Source organism: Cebus imitator, unplaced genomic scaffold, assembly GCF_001604975.1.
Source record: "Cebus imitator isolate Cc_AM_T3 unplaced genomic scaffold, Cebus_imitator-1.0 Scaffold71, whole genome shotgun sequence".
NCBI classification, from domain to species: Eukaryota; Metazoa; Chordata; class Mammalia; order Primates; family Cebidae; genus Cebus; species Cebus imitator.
In genome coordinates, this window is record NW_016107386.1 from 4,448,336 (window position 1) to 4,461,776 (window position 13,441).

General features: G+C 46.6%; 1 protein-coding gene across 5 annotated transcripts; it reads left to right on the plus strand.

Moving 5' to 3' along the window:
* Window positions 1-2,068: 2,068 nt before the first annotated feature.
* SLC25A28 (solute carrier family 25 member 28) lies at window positions 2,069-12,715 on the plus strand. 5 transcript variants are annotated; one of them, XM_017531291.1, is made up of 4 exons: window positions 2,069-2,485; window positions 8,992-9,220; window positions 10,319-10,375; window positions 11,872-12,715. In XM_017531291.1, the coding sequence occupies exons 1-4, from the start codon at window positions 2,195-2,197 to the stop codon at window positions 12,387-12,389; spliced, it is 1,095 nt and encodes a 364-aa protein (XP_017386780.1). In that variant the 5' UTR covers window positions 2,069-2,194; the 3' UTR covers window positions 12,390-12,715. The 5 variants fall into 5 exon arrangements, with proteins under 5 accessions (XP_017386780.1, XP_037595472.1, XP_037595470.1 ...); XM_037739544.1 differs by having other exon boundaries at window positions 2,087-2,802; XM_037739542.1 differs by having other exon boundaries at window positions 2,241-2,485; window positions 8,992-9,506.
* Window positions 12,716-13,441: the final 726 nt, after the last annotated feature.

Here is a 13,441-nt window from a genome sequence, read left to right on the forward strand (position 1 = left end):
GGAGCCCAGTGGGGATGGGGCCAAGTGTTATCTCTGTTAAGAAAAATGAGAATAGGAAAAAAACCGTTGGATTTCGAAAGGTATTTATGACCAATGAATAAAGGAGTAAAAAATGTAAAGAGCTTAAGGAGAGAAAGGACCTAGAGGTGGACAGGTCATTACTGAAGCAATCAGGCAGTAAAGGGAATTAGTACTCTAGCAGGATTGAATGGGTTTTTGTGACACCTATTCATTTCTCAAGCTAAATATGCTAGAGGAGAGACCGAACATGCTGTGGAGGAGTTATTTTCAAAAAAAATTTTTGAGACAGTCTTGCTTTGTCACTCCTGGCACAAGCAATCCTCCCACAAGTAGCTAAGACTACAGGTGCACGCCACTATACCCAGCTAAATTTTGTACTTTTTCGTATATATCATTATTTTGTAGAGATGGGGTTTTGCCATGTTGTCCAGGCTGGTCTCGAACTCCTGAGCTCAAAGTACTGAGATCGGCCTCCCAAAGTGCTGGGGTTACAGGCGTCAGCCACTGCACCGGGCAGAGGTTAAGCTAGGTTAATGGACCCCTAGGGTATCCACACAGCACCTTCAGGAACTCTGAAACACAGAAATGATATGCAAATTTTTGTGTGCACACGGGGAATGGGAGTTGGAAATGGAAGAGAATTTGTAGCTTTATTATTTTCCAAATGGTCGCGACCCAAAGGTTAATAACCACTGCTGAAAAGAGTACACAAAGTTTTTAAAAAGGAAGCCCAGACAAGGGCTAAACTTTAGAGGAAAAAAAAAAGGAAAACCTCTTTCCTATCTAAGCAAAAGCTATAAACAGATGGAGAAGTCCATCGTTGCATCATCTGGGTAAAACAGAGAAGACAGAGCTGGAAACCGCGGGCGGCTTGTGCCAACACGCTCAGGGGAGACGGAAGAAGGCGCCCGTGCTCCCTAGCGCAGGGCGTCCTGAAGCCAGGTAATCGCTGGCCTTGCTCACAGGAGGGTAGGAGAGGGCTTCATCACCAGGCGGGGGACCCATCAGCGCGCCGGTTCAGGGACAGGATGCTGATACTTCAGGCTTGGCCAGGCCGCACCTCCCTCCTGCCTTTGGGACGCGGCCTCCAGCCCCCGCCTCAACACCGGCCGTCATCTCTGAATCATCCCGCCCATTTCGACGTCTTCCCTCCCCGTCTCGTCTCCGGCTCTCGGCCTGGCGCAGAGCCCAGTGACAGCCGGGACCCGGGGGGACCTCATTCATTCAACACTTGCTGGGTTTACTGTGCGACTGTGGATGCGAGGCTCAGTGCGGGGCGCTGGAACCTGAGGAGCGCTGGGTCCGGCCCGAGGGCCCAACACTCCAAACCCGACCAGAGTCTAACGGGCCGTCGCGGTACCCCCGGCCGGTGAGGCAGTTCCCCGCCCGCATGTCGCAACGGCTTCCCGGACAGGCTGCGGGTCGTGCCAGGGGATGACCGGCCCAGGCCGGCTCCGCCTCATGCCCGCGACGAGATCCCGCGGGAACAAGGCTCTCTCGGGGCCAGGGCCGTCGGCTCTCCAGCCATGCGTCTCAGAATTTGGGGCGCGCACTCAAGCGCGGGTCGTAACGGCAGTCGTCAGCGGTTTGACGTGGAAGGCCTGCCACCGCCCCGCCCCCAACGCGATCCAGCGCCAGGGAACGCAGCTCTGCAGTCTCCAGTGAGGGGCCCAAAGTCGGCCCCTAGAGTCCCTGGGCGCTACGTTCTTTCTGTAGCCAATCGGGGCCCGACGTGGTGCTGGCCAATGGCTGCGGTCAAAGTATCGAGAGTGGTTGAGCCTATCAAAGTTCAGCCTTAAGTTTCTCCCGCCCTTCTAAAAAGTCAGAGGCGGGTTAATCGCACATGTCGGCCAATCAGTGACCAATAAACAAGAAGCTTCCAAGATCAAAGGGGAAGGGGTGGGATCTAGGCGCTAGCAACGCCTCAGGGCGGAGGAATGACAGGCGACTTCGCTAATAGTACCGGCAGATTTTTCTTACGTAGGGAAAGGGGTGGGCCTAACTTAGCGCCTGCACCAATGGTTGGTTGAGGGGCGTGTCCGCGGGGCCAAGCGGGAGCCGGAGGCCCCGGGCTCTCTGGGCCGCGCCTGAGGCGGACACTACGGGGCTGGGGGGCGGCGGCAGCAGTAGTGGCAGCAGCGGCGAGGGTGGGCGCCGCAGCTGGCCCGGGTGGATGGAGTTGGAGGGGCGGGGTGCTGGTGGTGTGGCGGGGGGGCCGGCGGCAGGGCCCGGGCGGAGCCCCGGGGAGTCGGCGCTGCTGGACGGGTGGCTGCAGCGGGGCGTGGGCCGGGGGGCCGGCGGCGGGGAGGCCGGGGCCTGCAGGCCCCCAGTACGACAAGATCCGGACTCCGGCCCGGACTACGAGGCGCTGCCGGCTGGAGCCACTGTCACCACGCACATGGTGGCGGGCGCCGTGGCAGGGATCCTGGAGCACTGCGTGATGTACCCCATCGACTGCGTCAAGGTGAGACCTGCACTGGGCTTCGAACCCGACCTGGGGCTGACCCGACCCCTGGGTCTTGTCCGGAGCCAGGATCCCGGCTGAGAGCCGGAGCCGACATGGGTTCTTTTCTGGCTCCTGCCACTACCACACGATTCGAACCGACACTCCATTCAAGCAAGGTCCCAGCTGGGAGTTGATCCCAGTCAGGAACCAGGACCTATTCTAACCGTCAGTGAAATCTGAATCGGGACTCAGGACCGAAAATCTGTCAGCCAAAGCTGTGGACCCCACCTGGGACCTAACAGGAATAGGGTGGGATGGGGTGTCCCGAAGCTCAGGTAAGTGCTACTAACTTAAGGTGAAGCCAGCTGGCGTGAACCAGATCTGAATTGGATCTAATGACTTGAGATGTTTTCTGGGCTAGTGCTTTTACAAACTCCCTACTATATCTTCCCTTACTGACGGGGCAGGAACCCGAATCTGGGATCTCTCAGCTAGATAAAGGACTTACATGTTAAATCTTAACACATGAGTGATTGGAAATCATTGTGCAGTGAGAATGCAGAGTTCCAGACTGGAAGTAATATGGGAAAGATCGTATTCAGGAAAAGGTTTCAGTTTCTCTGTGAAGCAAGCATGATACCCCACCTATTTCCTGAACATGAAAATTGAGCTGGGATTAGGACTGTATGTGCAGGGAGCACATCAGCCTCCAAACAAGAGAGATGAAACTGATAGCGTATTTCTTTGGCCACCTGAAGTTGACAGAAAGGGAGAAATTGCCTAGCAAGAAGTGACAGTTTTAGAAAGTAGATGTAAGTATGAAGAAAATGGAATGAGATCAACAAGAGGACACCATCCATGTGAAAGTAAAACTAATGGCATTCACAACCAAGCAGGATGATTAATATGTACAGAAGTCATCAGGTCCTCCTGAAGAAAACTGGGTGAAGAAAGAAACAGATGATTGTTCTTTACAGTCTTATTCTTATACGTTAGTAAAAGTGCCAGCCACTAAAGGTGAGGACTGAATTGAGGGAGAAGTAAAGTGGAGGGGACTGTTGAAATAAATATGACAGAGACCAATGCCTCCTTTACATGTTAACGGTAATAGTCAAACAGTAACCTGGCAGCTTCTTGTTGTATGTTTTCTCTTCAAATCAGGAAAGTGTTGTGTATTCAAAAGGAGGAGAGAGTCAATTTGGGAAATGCAAAGTAGATCTCTTTTACTTCCTTCTAGTTTCAGTACCATTTCATGTTTTCATTAGTAATGTGGAAAGTGCTCATTAAGCTTTGTGAATGACATCAAATTGGCAGAAGTATTTTAGCACAAGGTAACTCCTAACAAGGGCCATATCCACTGAAAATAGGGTAAATGCACTTGACTAAAATGGACATTAGAATGTTAAATGCCCTTGTCACTTGGAAGAAATAGAAATAAACAGTAAAATCCATGAGAAGGAAGTAACAACACTGAAATGTAAAACGAGTAAGTACAAATAATAAGATGCAGACATTATATGTATAGACTCTAGGTTGAATGACTTGGGAGTTAATGCCACATATCCAAAAGTTAATAAAATCTAGCTGCAGAGTAACCTCCTTAAAGGTAGACTTGGACTTAGACTTAGACTGTTAGTAGAGTGCAGGGTTTAGGATGCTGTTTTTCTGGATGAGTACTGAATAAAAAATAGATCAGAGGCCGGGCGCGGTGGCTCAAGCCTGTAATCCCAGCACTTTGGGAGGCCGAGGCGGGTGGATCATGAGGTCAAGAGATCGAGACCATCCTGGTCAACACGGTGAAACCCCGTCTCTACTAAAAATACAAAACATTAGCTGGGCATGGTGGCGCGTGCCTGTAATCCCAGCTACTCAGGAGGCTGAGGCAGGAGAATTGCCTGAACCCAGGAGGCGGAGGTTGCGGTGAGCCGAGATCGCGCCATTGCACTCCAGCCTGGGTTACAAGAGCGAAACTCCGTCCCAAAAAAAAAAAAAAAAAAAAAAAGATCAGAGAAAGCAGTGAAAATTATTGTGGCTTGAAAAATACAGAGTAATAGTTTGTCTTAGAAATATTACTGCAACTTATCCATTTAACCACTGTTTCATTACATAATGGAAGGTTATCTTCTTATTCCATATAATTTACATAGTGCTATTGTTGCTATAAACATTTTATAAATTCCTGTTAAAAATGCTTCTAGAATATTTGGGTGCATATCCTTAATAGAGGCAAATCTTTGCCCTGTGACAAGATGGAATTGATTTTGCAGGAACAGAGACTATTCAGAATCAAATATGGTGAAAAAAGTGGGCGGTCAAAATGGGTAATACTGCTTGGTGTCAAAATAATGTGGGACTGGAAAGCAAGGAGACTGCTTTACTCCTGAGGCCGATAAACCCATTGAGGAAACACTCCTGAAAGAGAAGTTCCAGAAATGTTTTGCATAACCACAGCATTGCTGGAATAAGTCAATTGTAGCCTTCCAAGGTAACTATTTTGAAGAACAGTTATTACTCATTTACATAAGCTTTAGAATTTTTGTTTTTAAAAATTAGTCATACAACATTGCAGTTATGCCAGGAAGCCCTACATTAAGGAAATAATGTTTTGAGAAAAAAATGCTGAGGAGTCGTCAACAATACAAAAGCTTATTTTAGAAGACTTGTATTCATTTGCACTTAATACTGGGATTTAAATGACTTAAAGGGAAGAACTAGGTGAGACCAGTATGATTTGTGTCAGTGAGTATGTTAAATGCTTTTGCAGGCATGAAAGTGAAGTTCAAATCCCTTCCTTCAGAAAGGGCTTCCCAGTTTGCTTGTCCCTGGCTAAGTAGATGATGGAGAGGAAAAGCAGCCCAGTCTTTAAGACTGGAGGCAGGTATCCATGTAGTTGGAGCCTAAAGGGCAACCACAATGTTTGGAAATGAAAGCTGACATTGCCTCTTGGCATGCAAGCCTGTCCATCCCCAGCAACTTATCAGGGTCAAGTTGACTTTAAATATCCTTGAGAGGGACCATGAGAAGTCAGCATAGCCTTGTTGGGCCATGGTTATTCAACCAGCTATTTTCATGGTCATAATGGAGAGGCTTGGGAACCCAGATAAATCCCAGTTTCCTTTTCGGGGCCTCAGAGGCACCAGACTTTATCTCTGGGGACTGATTTCTGCAACCCAAAACAGCTGGAACCCTTCTCAAAATCATCTACCTAAGTACCCACCTATCATCAAGCTGCTGTTGTTGGTTCTGAAGTGGTGAAGCAAATATCCACTTATATAATAAAAAGGGGAAGAGCAGAGGGAGATAAATCTCCAATTTCTAGATGTAAACGATATCTATACATATTCACCTGTGAAAGGTTAGGAAATGAGGACATTAGCTTATTTGATTTTCTTGCATCTAATAAGTATTCAGTGATCTTGTGTGCCAAGCACTATCTGAAGTGCCTTACATACATGTATTCATTTACTCTGTGAAGCAACTTCATGAAGTAGAAACCATTTTCATTATTTTACAGTTGAAAGGAGGCTTAGAGAACAGTTATATAACTTGCCCAAGGTCACAGAGTTTAAGTGGCACAGTTATGATTTGAACTCAGTGTAACAGACTCTCAAGATTTCCATACAGCTCCCCAAAAGCAGATTACAAGAACAGGGCAAGGCACAAAATTTCATGGTAAAGTTTATCCTTGAACATATGACCTTCAGATTAATAGTGGGACACGTAAATTATTATAGCCACAGAGAAACTTTAAAAGAAAAACAAAAAACACAAAATTAACTCGATTTATTAGTGACTAAGGACAGTTAGTTGCCCATGTGTATTTGTGAAATGACTTATACTGGAGGCAATGCTACCATGATCTGTAAATTCTTAGATATGGACAAATATGTCTTAGAATCATTTTGAATGCAATACAAATCTTTATAGCACCTTATAAATTACCAGTGGCTTTCACATGCCTTATCTCTTTTAATCCCCACAACAGCCCTATGAGCCAGCCATTCGTGGCCTCATGTTATAGATGACAATTTTGAAGTTTAGAGGGTTGAGTGACATACCCAAGATGACACAACTAGCAAAGCTAAGGCTCGGACTCAGGCTTTTTGACTCAAATGTGGCTTGTCTTTTACCAAACCACTTACCTCTCTACTGGGTTGTTTGGCTTTTTGCCAAAGCCAAGTAGAGGTTTTGCATATTAAGGTTTTTCAGAAATTCTTACTTAGATATTTCATCTTTCTGTAAAAGGCAGATTTATTGGCCCACAAATTCATTTTTATATTTGGCATAGCTTATGCCCAGGTCCTCTCCATAAGGGTATGTTTTCATTGAGTTAGAATTGTTGAGTTAGATTTAGATATGTGTATAGAATGTTCAAAGTAGCTTATCCAGAATCCAGTTTTCTCTTGGGGATGAAGAGTTCCAGGCCTCCAAAGCCAAACCTTTCAGAATTGGTGGCCAAATACACCATTGACTGCAGCAGAGCAATGTAATTTCTGAACATTCCCCTATACAAGATTAGTTTTGAATAAATGTATGGAAACACGTTAAGCCAAGAGGCTCAGTTTATCTTTGCTTATTAGTAGCTATAGCCAGCATTTGACCTGTAGTCTCTATGAATAACTCTTCTGATGGATTTTATATGCCTCGTGTGATAGGAAAGATCAGTAAACAAATCCTTTATTGGAAATACATGAGGTTTGGGGGTGGGGGTGGGGGGAAGTAGGAAAGATTGTGTCAAATTGTGATAAGTAATACTGTACACATCCAGTAACTAACCTTTTAAGCTTCCGGTTTTTTATTGGTAGCAGGCAAGAGAAAATAACCAGAGGAATGTGTGGATTTCTTGCAGCTAACTGAGACCTGTTCATCTGGTTAGTTTCTTTTCTCCCATGCTCTTGAGAAAAGGTATTACTCTTGGATTCCAGCTGGCCAAGAGGAAGGTTCAAGCTTTTTTTTTTCTTTTTTTTTTTTTTTTTTNTTTTTTTCTTGACAGAGTTTCACTCTTGTTGCCCAGGACTGCAGTGCAGTGGCGTGATCTTGGCTCACTGCAACCTCCACCTTGCAGGTTCAAGTGATTCTCCTGCCTCTCAAGTAGCTGGGGTTACAGGTGCACGCCACCATGCCTGGCTAATTTTTCTGTATTTTTAGTAGAGACAGGGTTTCACCATATTGGCCAGGCTGATCTCGAACTCCTGACCTCAGGTGATCTGCCCACCTCGGCCTCCCAAAGTGCTGGAATTACAGGCGTGAACCACTGTGCCTGGCCAAAGGTTCAAGCTTTTAAGTCCAAATGGAATCCAGTGATTAGATTGAAGCAGAAGTTTAAACTATACTTGGGCATCACTTGCCCTTATTGGCTCACCAGTGATTGTAACTGATACTGTTATGTGGCAAAAGATTCATTCATTAATTCAGCAAACAAATCATAAGTGCTTATTGTGTGTCTGGCACCAGACATTGATTTTATATTAACTATAAGTTCCATGTTACTTTACCTTAAAATGGGTCAGTAGATGAGAAACTTTGCTGAGGATACACACTCTTCAGAAAAGGTCTAACTTAGGGAGGTGTTTCAAATAAGATTAATTTCCCAAATTTCAACAAAACTGTCCAGGAACATCATACAAAGTATCTACCCTACACTTTTATTCCAATCATTGAATCCTTTCGAGAGATTCCAAGGATTATGTTTCACTGAGACTGATTTTATTTGTTAATGCCAATTTTGGGATTCAATAAATATAGATTAGAAATCTGGAAGGGCACTACAGGATTGGAGACTAGATTGGTTTCTAGCTAGACACTCCCATCTTTGCAATTTCAGGGTAAACTTTCTTTCCCAAGAAATAAAAGCAGCATTTTTAAGAATGCCAAGACTGGATGTAGACCCAGCTGCCATTGCCAGATAGTCTGAAAAAATATCAAATTAGCCGCCCCTCAGGGCTGGGGGCAGTCTTTAGGTATAAAGCATAAAGTATGTCATAGACAGTCAATACTTGAATTTAGAATCCATTTGTAAAGAACTGTCAGCTTGAGTGTATTAAGGTGAAAAAGTAACTTCTGAAGCACAAGCTTGATATTTGTTGCTGAGGCTCTGAATCCTTTTGGAGTACCAAGACATTTAGCAAGTGGTGGCATTATTTTTTCAGGGAAAATAATGGTGTTCCATTCTTAGGGTCATAGATGACTAAAAAAAGAAAGTTCCAAGGCTGATAAGAAAGATCAGCTATAGGCCAGGCGTGGTGGCTCACGCCTGTAATCCAAGCACTTTGGAGGCCAAGGCGGGTGGATCACATGAGGTCAGGAGTTCAAGACCAGCCTGACCAACATGGCGAAACCCCGTCTTTAAAAAAAAAAGAAAAAAAAAAAAAGATCAGCTATAGATTTGGACATAGCTGAATATCCCTCTCACAGATTGGCATAGCTCCATGTAAAAGGTCTGCCCAGTGCCCAAAGCCTGTGTGCTGAGGTGGGGCAAGAAGTTGGCTTTGCTGACATTGCGCTTCTCCTTGCTGTAATTTCAGACCCGGATGCAGAGTCTACAGCCTGACCCAGCTGCCCGCTATCGCAATGTGTTGGAGGCCCTCTGGCGGATTATAAGAACGGAGGGCCTATGGAGGCCCATGCGGGGGCTGAACGTCACAGCAACAGGCGCAGGGCCTGCCCACGCCCTTTATTTTGCCTGCTACGAAAAGTTAAAAAAGACATTGAGTGATGTAATCCACCCTGGGGGCAATAGCCATATTGCCAATGGTATTGAGCCTTCCTGTGCTGGTTCCCCCACTTTCCCAACTCTTTGGGCTTTGCTGCTGTCAGTGCTTTCCAGTCTCAGCATGGTTTGGAGCTGAAGTTTTGGGCTGGGATAGGCCAGATTATAAGGGAGGGACTTCCAAACCTGATGTTCTCAGACAACGGGCCGCTTCGACCCCACTTTTTCCTTTGGGGCACCTCAACAAAGGGTTACAGTATCATCCTCCCTTACCTACCAGCTTGACTTGTTCCTCTCATCTTCTCCCTGGCATCAACTTCCAATGCCCTGGTAACGTGGAGACACACTGAACTACCCCAGTGTATGTCTGAGAGGTGGGTGGTGTCCTCCTAGGGGCAGGATTGGAGGTAACCCAGCCAGCCACCCAAGGAAGATACTAATGAAACCCCTGCTCTTCGCCTCACCTTTTCAGGATTCCCACTCACCAGAGGCAGTTTGTGTTGAGAACATGACAAAGTGGGTGGGGGTGGGGCTAAGGAACTACATGAAGAAATCAGAAGGTTGTGTGGAAGTAAGAGGAAGAATAGCAGCCTAGGGCTTCAGGACTGCCTGGAAACCAAGTTGAGTGTGGAGAGGGTGAGGGGTAGAGTAGTTTAGGACCTGAATGAAAGATCTTTCTAGACAAATGTTAGGATCTGCAAACGGGTCTGGCAGCAGGACAGTGGTGGGATTCTGTGGTGAGATTCCACGAGATCTGACTACCTGGCCCCATATTCTCCCTCCACTGGCGGCAGGTGATGTGCTGGAATCCTTATGCAGCAGTGCATCTGCTTCCTATCTGGGCTGTAAGCTGCATTTATTCCCAGAAAGATGTTTATTGATAAGATCTGAGCTGCTCTTTCTGGTCTTCTTATCATAGATGTGGAATACATTTGTGACCTTACAAAGTTGGTGGGAACAGACATCGTCCTTTCTTAAACAGGAGTTAAGGAGCAGTGGGTCCTCCATCTCTTGGACTAGCTCTTAATGTTCCCTTTCTCCATTGTGATGTAGCATAGCCACTCCCCTTCATTGGAAGACCTCCATGAGTTGGTCACACTCTCTTGGCCTTACACGTGGCAGTTATTTTTTTTTGTTTGCAGGTGCAGCCGGGTGTGTGGCAACATTACTTCATGATGCAGCCATGAACCCTGCGGAAGGTAATGATTTCTCAGCCTATGCCTGTGTGGGCAGCTGCATCTATAGTTCCAGTTGGCAGAAGAAAGCACATCAGTTTTGGTGGGAAATCCTGTTACCCTGTTTTACCACTAGAGGGTGCTCCCTCCATGTTTTCAGTACTTAGGAGGCACCCCCGCCCCCTTGGACAGGAAGCAGATTCACTGGGATTTCATTAATCCTTGGGGCTTCCCTCAAAAAAGATATGGCTCCCTGTGGCCTGTTCTTGGGTTTTCCTGGTGGAAGTCTCCTTTGCAGTAGATTTGATCTGTCCTGAAAGTTTAGCAGATTGATTTTTCTTCAAAGAGGTAAAGATGGATACTTTTTTTTCCTGCCCCCTGTGATTTGCTGGAATTGGCACTTAAATATATTGCCTTTCTTGGCCAGGTGCGGTGGCTCACGCCTGTAATCCCAGCACTTTGGGAGGCCGAGGCGGGTGGAGCAGGAGGTCAAGAGATCGAGACCATCCTGGCCAACATGGTGAAACCCCGTCTCTACTAAAAATACAAAAATTAGCCGGGCGTGGTGGCACGTGCCTGTGGTCCCACCTACTCGGGAGGTTGAGGCGGAAGAATCGCTTGCACCCAGGAGGCGGAGGTTGCAGTGAGCCGAGATTGCACCACTGCACTCCAGCCTGGCGACAGAGCAAGACTCCGTCTCAAAAAAAAAAAAAAAATGCCTTTCTTATCAAAATTAAGCTAGTTGAGATAGGAAGGAAAGTTTAAATTGTAGAACTCAGCCCCTGCATTTCTGCTGGGATCTTAGCTTTTCAGTTGTAGGAAAATTCTCCAAAAACATTCTCCGTGTGAGGATGAACAAATATGAGGAGATAGCATTGTTGCCACATTCATTTTCTGTCTGGGCAAGGCCGTGGGGTGGAAGGGGCCAAAGCTAAGCTGAAGTTCCACAGAGGGCACACCGTGTTATGTACTTGAGGGAATGGGAGGTGTTTGCAAACTAAAGCCAACTCTTTTTGGCTAAGAATCTTTTCTTTGGTAGCACTTCTCTCTCCTGCCCTCTAGGAGGATCACCATCTCACATCAAGAGTTAGGTGCTTTTTGTTCCTGAGGATTGGGATTGTTAGGGGCCTGTGTTCATGATGATGTTCACTGTCACGGAGTCATTTCTTGTTGGGAGTTGTAAGAGGGTAAGATCAGAGATAGGTACTTAGTTTAAGAAGACTCTCTGGAGCTCCCAAACCATAGATATATCCTATATGTGAATTGGCTGGCTTTACTGAAGTCCTGATGAAAGTGGGTTTATTGTTTTTTGACTGGTTACCAACCCTCTGCCTACTCCCTCCCCTCAAAAAAGGGAAACTGACTTCTCAGGTTAGCCCGCAGCTCACTCATACTGTTTTCTCTCTATATTCCATTGGCTGATTTGCTGACTTGGGACTCTGAATCTGGACACTCTCCGACACTGTCCATCACTGGTTGGCTGCTGTCACCACTTCCTTCCACTTTGATGGCACTACCAGTGGTCAAGCAGAGGATGCAGATGTACAACTCACCATACCACCGGGTGACAGACTGTGTACGGGCAGTGTGGCAAAATGAAGGAGCCGGGGCCTTTTACCGCAGCTACACCACCCAGCTGACCATGAACGTTCCCTTCCAAGCCATTCACTTCATGACCTATGAATTCCTGCAGGAGCACTTTAACCCCCAGAGACGGTACAACCCAAGCTCCCACGTCCTCTCTGGAGCTTGCGCAGGAGCTGTAGCTGCCGCAGCCACAACCCCACTGGACGTTTGCAAAACACTGCTCAACACCCAGGAGTCCTTGGCTTTGAACTCACACATTACAGGACATATCACAGGCATGGCTAGTGCCTTCAGGACGGTATATCAAGTAGGTGGGGTGACCGCCTACTTCCGAGGGGTGCAGGCTAGAGTAATTTACCAGATCCCCTCCACAGCCATCGCGTGGTCTGTGTATGAGTTCTTCAAATACCTAATCACTAAACAGCAAGAAGAGTGGAGGGCCAGCAAGTGAAGTAGCACTGAACGAAGCCAGGGGTTCAGATGACACTGCTGCGTCCTGCTCACATTCGCTGTCTCCTGGCATGCCCCAGCCTCAAGTGGAGTTAGAAGGAAGGTAGAGGGGCTCTCCTTAGGATTTTGGTGTTTTGGCTAACACCAGTTCCTGCCAGCCTCCATTGCCACCACCTTTCCTTCCAGGCCCTAAGCACGTGCAGCAAAGCACACCACAGCACCTTTGATAACCTCTCTCCATCCTGGGCCTGACGACCTGCTCTAGACTGTTATAGAGGGATAAGCAGCTCATTCCCCTGGTTCCTAATAAAAAGCCTTTAAATGGTTTCACTGGGTTTGTCTTGCTAAAGGGGAAGTGAAATACTGTTAACTGTTCTTGACTTTCCTTGAAGCTTAAATCAATGGACCCAAAGGGAAGGTTTGTTATGTCTGTAGTTTTTATTTTCTGCTAATTTTCATGAGGATTTAAGACAGTAGTAGGCCCCAAGGAGTCTCCCTGATGTCTAGAACAACAAGCCTTTGACAGATCCCAACCAACCAGACGCTCCTGAACCCCACTATCTTCCCTAGGGCAGTAGCTCAGTGCAGAAGAGGCAGATCTCTGCTCTAATTCGCAGCTCTGCCTGCAGCAGTGTTTACATTGTACATTGTGGCACTTTGTTATTCAGTGAGGCTGCGACTCCTGAAGGTTACATGGTAAATAATACGTTTCATTTAAGGCTTTCACGGAGTACTTAAGCATGTGTGATCTCATTTGAACCTCACAAAATCTCTAAAGTAGGCAGTGCAGGTGTCATTTCTATTTCACAACCAAGAAAGCTCAGAGGCTGTGGCTGGTCCAAAGCCTCAGTCAGTGCAGAACTGGGACCACAGCCCAAGTCTTTTTACCTCACAAATGAATCTAAGCGTGGCTTCCTATGGATAGGAAATGAGTGGAAAGGACGTTCTCCAGCCTGCCATCTACTGAGGAAGCTCCCTGCGTGATGAGCACTTGGGCTCTGCTTGTAGACTTTCAGAGATGGGACTTTCCCTATGCTTGTAGGTCAATGTGTT